The sequence below is a fragment of the Aptenodytes forsteri genome, unplaced genomic scaffold (assembly GCF_000699145.1).
Source record: "Aptenodytes forsteri isolate BGI_AS27 unplaced genomic scaffold, ASM69914v1 Scaffold164, whole genome shotgun sequence".
Lineage (NCBI taxonomy): Eukaryota > Metazoa > Chordata > Aves > Sphenisciformes > Spheniscidae > Aptenodytes > Aptenodytes forsteri.
Genome location: NW_008795527.1, coordinates 5,650,239 through 5,659,620, shown reverse-complemented (window position 1 = coordinate 5,659,620; position 9,382 = coordinate 5,650,239). Strand labels below are relative to the sequence as shown.

Sequence of the window (9,382 nt, the reverse complement as noted above, 5' to 3'; positions counted from 1 at the left end):
ATTTATTATTATTTATCTTTGTGTTACTGGTACAGTATAGAGAAAAATAAGCTGTCCAGTTCTGTACTGATCCCTGGCTATGATGTAGCTTCTCTGGTTATCACTTAAAGCCAGTGTAATTGTAAATCTGCCAGCTGCATTTTGACCAATAATCTAAAAGCCAGTTGCAGAATAAGAATTACGGAATACTCCTGAGTGACACCTAATAAGTTTGCCAGCATTCTTGCTAGTTACGCTTGCACTAAGATGTATGTTGTTTTTTAGTCCATTCCATGTTGCAGTGTGTCCCTTAACTATGGGTAAAATAGGCATTGTTGTTACTGGATTTCATGCTATATATCATATTCACTTGCAGAATCTCCTTTCTTTTAGTTTGTGTCCAACCTGGAAATTTGAAATGTGAAATCATGACGCTATTGAAATTAATAACCATTCCTTTCATGAGGATCAGAATTTCACCCTTTGAACAGCAAACACCCTTAGCAGGCACAAAGCCTCTGTGTACTTTTGTATTAGAATTCAAGACAACATTTACAACATACCGAAAAAAATAAATCACAAGTACATGTGAAGCAGTACTCTGGTTTGCGGCAGCACAATTAGGCCTCAGAGATACTCCTCTGCAGGACGGAGATGTTGTAACCAAACGATGCAGACTGTCTTTTCAAACGCTGCAGGAATCCTGTGCTTACAAGAACTGAATCTTCAAGTCTCACTCGATACACGGGTTTTGTTTTTTGATGGAACACAATTATCTTTAAATATCTCCATTATTCAAGTACTTTCTTTTGGTACTGAATGCAAAATTTTCCCAGCCAAAAAAAAAAAATACCGTAAAGACCATAACTGTACTGTGGGTGGCATTCCTTGCACTGAAAGAGCCCTTGCCTTAAGGCTTTGTCCTCCCAACTGAGTTAGCTGCAGTGGAGTTGAATTTTGCAGATTGATTGACTGTGGTGGCAGCTGACAGGGTGTGCTTTTCCCTCTACTGCCGATGGCTATGCAGTTTGAGTTGAAAGCAGAAATTCATTCGAAGTGGATGATTTAGTACAAAGTTGAGACCTGAACTTCAAGTAACTTTCCAGTTAGCCCTGCAGTAAAGACACCGGGCTCTTCAGTCTCTCTGCTCTGCAGCTTCTCCCTTTGATGAGGGATGTCCCTGGAGGCTCTGGCCGTGGGTGGTTTGAGTGGCAGTTGGCTGCACCTGCAGGAAAACCAGCTCTTGGGCTGACATCACCTGGGACTGCAGTGAAAATGATGTGCACACACCCACAAACCACAGTGTTCAGCTTCAGCTGTTAAAATGTATCTATAATCAACTTTAATGAGGAATAACTATATATATACAAAATGAATCATTGCCTTCCTCCTCCCGTCCCCCCCAGTGTTCCCATTGCTTCAAAGCAACCTACAGGTATGATTAACTACACCCTGTCCTGCATGATTGTTTAATTGAGCATCTCTGTGCTGACAGGAGAATATCATCTCTTATGAGCACTGGAGGCATGACTGTATTACAAATAATACTGCTCAGAAATAAAAGGAGAGTTGCGGTTGTCCTTTTTGTAGTTGAATGCATTTTGTTCTTCTCTGTTAGTGTAGGAGGCTTATTGCTATGGAGTTATATACAGGCAAATTTTTCATCCACCTGACTTAAAAATGTTTTAATCTTCGAGGCACATAGTGAGATTGCATGCTGCTATTACCAGGTTTGGTGTTTTGGGGAGGGAGAGGGAAGTTCCCCCTCCCTCTCTGGCAGCAAACCCATTGAGCTTACAGCCTGCAAATCAAAAAACAAAACCTAAATCCTATTACTGTTGGACTGAGAGATGTGCCTACCTGGAGGCGCTTCCTTGTACAGTGTCGTAATATGGACTGTAATGCAGCAACGGGCTTCTGCAGCTTCTTCTATACAGCAACTTTGTGGTTTTAAATGTCCACCACACCCAAGAGCTAGCTTGAGCTGGGGAGGAGGTTGCTCTACTCTTTTTTCCCTGAAATCTCTCCTGATTTTCTTTGCCTGTCCCTAAGGATCATAATAGGTGTCACACCCTGAGTAATTCTGCAGCTGTAGTTGTGTGAACTTCAGGACTCTGTGGTGAACGTAAGCTTTTTACATGCAAGGATTAAACTGCAGTTTCAGGAGTCCATGTGAAATATTTTCAGGTCTGCTAAATGAAAATCCTGATTTGTTAAATGCTGTAATGCCTTTGAGCTGCTGCTAACGACTACTGGCAAGTATTTAATGCAACATGTTTGAAACCTCTTTCTTAGCTCCAGTTGTTTCTGTTACATTGGAGAAAAAGTTCATTGTGGTGGGTTGTGATTTCAGGAAGATACAGCTTTACGTGCCACTTGTAGGGTTCACTAAACGCAACTTTATATGTACTGAAAAAAGCCCAAAGCCAGCGCAGTCCAGTTTTCCCTGTGTTTTCAGCTTACTGTCAGTTGCAGCAAAGTGCAGAAGAGGTTTTATTTTGGAAAAGCATCTGAGAGACAAGGTAACATCCAGTCACACACACTCACTAAATTCCTAATTTTCAGGGAGACTTCATATTCAGTTACTGTTGGATGTCTTGGGGTAGTTTTGATTAAGTTCAAACATATCCCTGGTTGCTTCCATCTGTTTATTGTTCAGCAGCATATGTGAAATGTGTCCCCTCTGTCTCATTTGATCAGATGCTTTGGGGTTTTGGTGTCATTTATTTCAGTTTGCCTTCCTCCCTTCCCTGCTACATCTGCTATAACCTTTAGGCTGAAGCAGAAGGTGATGCTCAGGGTTGGCACTTTGGCAGGCAAATACCCAATGGGTGGGACGGCACCAAGGAGCTTAAGGAAACAGTAAAGAACTCAACACGAATGTGTGGATTTTGCAGAGCAAGTGAGGGTAGTTTGTTCAAAGACAAAAAGAATGGAAATTTTAATGAGATGTAGAAAGCTGTCTTTAGTCTTTTTATAGAACAAATACAGTTGGATTTTTTTGTTCTTGCCTCTTGCATTACGTAACTGCCAAAATGCCATTGTGGATCCCAGATTTTGCCTCCACAGCCATCAATTACTTGGATAGTTGGCTTGGCTCGATCGCAGGAGCTTTGTTCCTGGGGCTAGAGGTCTGTTGCTAGACCTAAATTTGCATCTGTTGGAAACAATAAGTGTCCGTGCTGTTTATTAGGATTTCTTTATTCTGAATCTCACTCAGCCTCACATTCCCTCACTGACAGCTATTTTGTTCTTGATGCTTGACAGAAAAATGTCAGCTGTGTTGTCTATCTGAGCCGGTCCCTTAAAATGGGTGGTCTGAATAGTGGCCTTAAAACTTATTAGCTGAAACCAATATAAAACCTTTAGGGAAAAACGATTGCAAAAAATCCCTACTGGCTGTCTTTTAACTGTTCAATCAGGATGTGTCTGTCACTTCAGATTTCTAGAACCATGCACAGTTCTGTGATCCAACAGCAAGAAAAAGCATGGTATTTCTTATTGTGGGAACTTCTAAGATGTGCAGACTTTTTTTTTTTTTTTTTTTAATCCAACCATCTTACATGGTGTATTTAAAGCAGATGAATAAAGAACTGTGCTTTACAGAAGCACAATATTTGGTACTTTATTTTAAGCCTGATATGTTACACGTTTTATTGCATCTGGAATGCCTTATATGTATCAGATACTCTGTAGTTGCAGCCTAATATAGTTCATGCAAAGCTTGTTCCACTGTGATCGTATTAACTTCTTCTATGCTGCTTTAAAAAAAAATAATCTATCTTCCTTCATGTTCAAAATCTTCTAACCTCCAAAAAATACATTGATTTTTTACAAACACCGATCTGTATTTCAGCTGATGTTCTGAGTGAAGAAGCTATCCTCAAGTGGTATAAAGAAGCGCATGTTGCTAAGGGCAAAAGTGTTTTTCTTGACCAGATGAAGAAATTTGTGGAGTGGCTGCAAAACGCTGAAGAAGGTATGGATTCATTTAAAGAAATATGGTAGTCTCTTGGCAAATCAAATTTATTTTTCCAGATTTTAGTTGTACCAGGCACGAGAGGTATACAGACTTAGAATAGAAAATAGCAGGCGTGACTGCTCCAAATTGTTTCCAGTCCTGCCCGAGCCTAACACCACTTGCTGCTTTTTAATGTTTGTGGTGTCCTTGTGAAGTCCTTAAGTCATCAGGTACCACTTGTCTGTAGATAAATTCTTTAAGCTTCTGCAGGGAGGAACGCTGCACTGATGACAGCGTGAAGTACCTCGGTGTTAGCATGCGCAACCTAACAGTTTTCTGTATCAGTGCCTTTTCTGCTATTATCATCCGCGCTGGCGACATGAACATAGCATAAGCCTGCCTGTGCCACTGCAGTTGAAATTGCTTTTAGGTGAATGGTCAGGCTAAGACACGTGGTCTGTATTTACTGCTTTAAAACAGTTATTGGGGAGGGGAACTAGTTTCTTTAGTCCCTAACTTTGTTTTTCTCGTGTTCTGTATAGGAAAATACTTCGATTTGTACTGAATAAATAAGCTATCTTTTTTGCATGGAAGAGCAACTCTACCTCAATTGGGAAGAGCAATCCATGTGTAATAGATAGGGATATAATTATTAGTGTTCTTTTGCATCCATTTATTGCCATTGGTTTTAGAAACTTGGAGGGAATATGTAGTAATGCCAGGGAGCAGATAAGACTGCAGCAATTCACATGTGCGGGTAGCAGTATAAAAATGGTAGCTCCTTTCACACTTGAGACTTTGGACTAGCAATCTTGGTCTAATTAAGCATTTTTTTCCCCTTTTAATCTTCTGCTTGTATGCCTTTCTGTTGCTCTTTATTTTTATCCTTTCCTGCATGTCCCCTCTGCCAGATGTCCTTAATTACAAAGTCCAGTACAAATGGAGACAAAATGTTACTGTAAGAACATGTAGAACGTGTTTGCTCTCAGAAATCTGATCTAATGTGTAATATTTGTTGGCAGCAAGCCCTTTCCTGTCAGGTGAACACAGACAGAAATATAGTATGATGCAAAATAGCTTTAGGTGACAAAAACACCGTGTACATTCCTACTTCTAAATTACTTCTACTTTTCTTACTTCTACTTCTCCTCCTTCTACTTCTAAATTACTTTTATGCTATACAAATCATAAAAAAATTTGTTTGTACAGATTTCATACCTGCTGTAGGGTTACACCTCATATGCCTTTCTGGATAGGCTGTATGATGATGATTGATATTTGCAGAGTAAATAGTTTAAAGGGTGCTTCCTGGATGATAGCACTACAGCCTACTCATAGAGGTTAGAAGAGCGAGCAAACAATGCTGATCCTTTATTAAACTCAGCTCAGATACGCATGGCACGGCTCTGCAGATGAGGACCAGCATAATTCATAGTGATCCGGTTAAAATTCTAGTGACAGATCTGTAAATGAAGAGCTCCACAGTGGAGGGTAGCAGAGTAGATCTTAGTCTTCTGAAGCTGTGTGTTTCTTTCTGGCTTACTCTGTTTAATCTGCCAACCTTTCCTAGAAAGTACTAGGCGTGGTGAAAATTTTCATTTGAATTTTGGAAGGATATCTTGTTATTTTTATAGAATTATTCACATCACTGTCCTTGTGCAACCTACATGAAGTGTTCTACTTCTCTTCTAGAGTCGGAGTCTGAAGGGGAGGAGAACTGAGACGGTTCAACAAAGCACAGTCTCAATCTAGGTTAATGCCAAATGCGCTTGGGAATGCCGTACTGTTCAAGCAAAGAGGCTTTACTTCAGTGTCATACAGAAAACTATAGGCTAGGCTTTCCTTTTGTTTAGAAGAATAAAGGTTTTTAATGGAGCCCTGAGGCATTAGATGCTTTACTTGGGACTCTACCTCTGGCTCATTGTACACTAACTTAGACAAAGACATTCAGCAAGGAGCCATATAGAGAAAGTGAAATGAAATACTTATGGACTCCTTTTTATTAACGGTCTTTTTCAGGTACTATCGTATATGAACACTCCAATTTCTGTTTATAGAACTGTTTGGTCTGTGTTTGTAGCTCAATATTGGCTTGTGTATGTGATTTGACACCACCACATTTTTTTGAATAAATGGCTTTTATATCTTAGTTTCGTGGTGCTAGTGTGTATGTTTTCTAAATTTGGTTTGCCAAAGTTTTTATGATTCTTCAAATGAAAATTACACAAGAATGTCAAGAGACTGTTTTCATACTTCTTAATCGCAAAATCAGCATCTGTAGCTAATTGGGATCACTGTCTAATCTTTATTCCCATATTTCCATAAAACTTTGGACAGATTAACTGGATTCCATAGCAAATGTTGATTCATTCAATTTATTAATGCAAAGAAAATGTACAGGAACAAATCTGCAGAGTCCCAATTTTGCATGTACAAAATCGATGCAAATGATGAGTAGCATAATATGCTGTTCTCAGTTCAGACTACACTCGGTTATTGGTGATGGCTAAATTTTGCAAGAAAAACCGTCTCATTTTAGAAGCATTAGCTTCAAAATATGCATGAGTGGAAGTCATTACATGTGAAATCTGAAATTTATTTACATCAGCGTGGTGTTACAATTAGATATTTGACTGAAATACATGAATGAATGTATAAACTTCTCAAGACCCATCCTACTTTCCTTAATATTCCCCTTGTGCCTTGATGTGATGCCATTTACAATTCCAGTGCCTGGGACCTGGTTAGGATGTTGCATAAATAGAGCCAACGTGCAGGTTTGTACATGCATGCAAGTCTCAAAACCCAAGCCTGGAGCTAGAGGTCTGACGTTGTGGGAATACTCAGCCAGCACTCGGGATCAGGGTTCCTGGAATCCTGTGTTGTGCCTCGTGGATGTGAACTCAACAGCAAAGGTCCAGTGCAGCACCATCTCCCGACTTGCGCTTTTTTTCACACGGCAGTTGATCAGGTAACAGTTGCTGCCATTTTATTTCTCATAGGTCCAGTTACTTTGGAAGTAGTCTTCTCCTGCCCCACTCCCCCCTTTGCCGTCCATGCCTCTAACCATGCTGGTGGCCCGGAATGACTAGGGCAGCGAGTCAGCCTGCTGATACCTCGCACCACTCCAGTTCATCTTCTCTTTAAGAATATGTTACTTAAAACAATCTGCATCCTTCCCTTCAAACATGGAGTTAAATCCACGTGACATATGAGCGATTGGATTAGTAAGGTTTAGAAAAGACAGGCTTGTATTCTTACAGAGGAAAAGCATGAAAGAGCATAATTAATGAAGTGGTGTATTTTGTCATTAGAAACCAGTAAGCTAACAGATAGTACGGATTTTTCTGTGGAAAAGTCAACACTTCATGCAAACCACAGATCATATGGTTGTAAATGTCTTGTCTCAATATGTATCTAGCTTTACTGGAAACAGCAAGTGGAAATCAAGTGCTGTTGAATGGCAGCTTTCCATCTAGAACAGCATTTATTTTTGTAACAGGTATTGATCGTTGGAAGGGGAAATACGTCACGTGGGTATTTCTAGTAACTTAGAGGAGACAGTAAGATAGTCATACTTACAAAGCAGAATTGATGCATTAGATGCATGCTTTCCATTTCAGTCTTTGTTACTACAGAAAATAAATTTGCCAGGCACTACTGACCTGGGACCCTCTGTTCACAAACTGCAGCTGTGAAGTGGTAGTATTGAATCGTCATTGCTATGGAGCCGCTATTGCTGGAAACATTTCAAATTCAAAATTGCAGTTTCCTAAGGTACTAATGAATATTCAGTTGGGTGTAAATAAAACTACTTTTCTGTATAATCTAAAACTCAGACTGATTTCAAAGGTGCCGATCTAGCATAACGTGCAGAGGACACCATGAAATGTACCTGCGGTGAGACTGCCAGGATGGTGAGAGAAGGCTGGCTGCGGGCTGGCTGGGCCATCTGCTGGAGAGAAAAATCATCGTCGGCAGGAGGCACTTTCTGGCAAAAGGCAGCAAGTCGTGGATGCCTGCTGCGTCTGGGCCCTCAGCGTACAGCGGATATAAGCAAAGTTCTCTCTCATGCTCGGTGGGATGACCACCATGATGAAGTTCAGGTACCTAGTTGGTACCTGATCAACGAGTTGGACTCGATGATCCTTATGGGTCCCTTCCAACTTGAGATATTCTAAGCTTGCTGACACAGTTGTCCCAGGCTCCCTTTATAGTTGTTGTGCTGGAGAGAAATGGCTGTTTTTAGGACAGGGCCGCTGGCCAAGCAGAGACTTGTGATTTCGAGCGGGGTGAGGAGTTGCATTCGGGACTGGCAGTAGTTGTCCAATTTTCAGTCACACAACTCCCAAAACCCAATGTCTTCTGTGTTCGTATCGTGTCTAAAGTTTAGCTCCTGGGAGCCCCTCTCAGCTTGCCCTCCCCCAGCAAAATGATTTGTTATTTTGCTGCGGCAGTAAGAGTTTCTGATTCTAGTTTTCAGGAATTTTCCCCACTTAATCTTTGAGATCGGTTCAGATGGGGACTTTCATGCACATGTGTATTTTCATCCGGCATTTTAAATATATGCCAGAAACTGAACTAGGTAGGGGCACGAATACAAATAGACCTGGTTCGCATCAGACTGAATTTCAGTACAAACATGTAATGATTAGGCTTTGCAGTAAACTTGTGGTTTAGAAGCTGGGCAGAGCTTTTGATGCGACTCTTCAGGCAAAGTACCCTTCCCTGGAAGCCTTCAAAGAGTCTGCATTTCAGTTAAAAATGTCCCCAACCCGAAGCATTTCTTTAACACAACCCTTGAATTAGTATTTCTCTGCTAGAGAAATGAAAGTTACAGTCAACGCTAAATATATTCTTCAAATCTTATAAAAATAAAGATACTTCATAGAAAATGTGCTTCACATAATATATTGCATTTAATTTTGAAACATCAGTGGAATCTAAATGTCAGAACTGTACGTACCTCTCTTACTCAACAATAAATTGCAATAGGATGCACTTTAAAATGGGGATTATTGAATTTGAAGGTGATTCCTCCCTCCTTGCCTCTCCCTTCTGAAATCATGTGGAGGTTTTAACTGAGACCCATTTATATTGCTTTAAAACATTCTTCTGGCATGCAGGTGCTCTCCAGGAGAGGGACCGCATCTTCCTGAGGATTCAACAGCGAGTTAGGTTTTACGGGCTCCTCAGTTAAAGCACTGGTTAGAAATCTGAAAGGTGGTGATATAGTTTCTTGCTGCTTCTACTGCCTAACTGCATTGCAGGTGTGTCTAACTGTGTAGGTCCCTATACAAAGGGGGCTCCAACCCCACAGCAGTTAGTAATCCTACAGATCACAAACCATCACCGAACAGACATTCCCTTCAGCATTTTCAGCAGCAATCCTGCTTTCACCCTTACCACGTTTTGGCCGGTAGAGATTTACCCCCAGGACAC

At 40.7% G+C, this 9,382-nt stretch overlaps 1 protein-coding gene across 1 annotated transcript in view; it reads left to right on the top strand.

The window, feature by feature from the left end:
* BZW2 (basic leucine zipper and W2 domains 2) overlaps positions 1–6,089 on the top strand; it is a 38,874-nt gene extending 32,785 nt beyond the window's left edge. The window contains exons 10-11 of the mRNA XM_019472799.1: positions 3,836–3,958; positions 5,633–6,089. Coding sequence (XP_019328344.1) covers positions 3,836–3,958; positions 5,633–5,661 — 152 coding nt within the window. The 3' untranslated portion in view covers positions 5,662–6,089. The remainder of the gene's footprint in view (positions 1–3,835; positions 3,959–5,632) is intronic.
* The last annotated feature ends 3,293 nt before the right edge of the window (positions 6,090–9,382 follow it).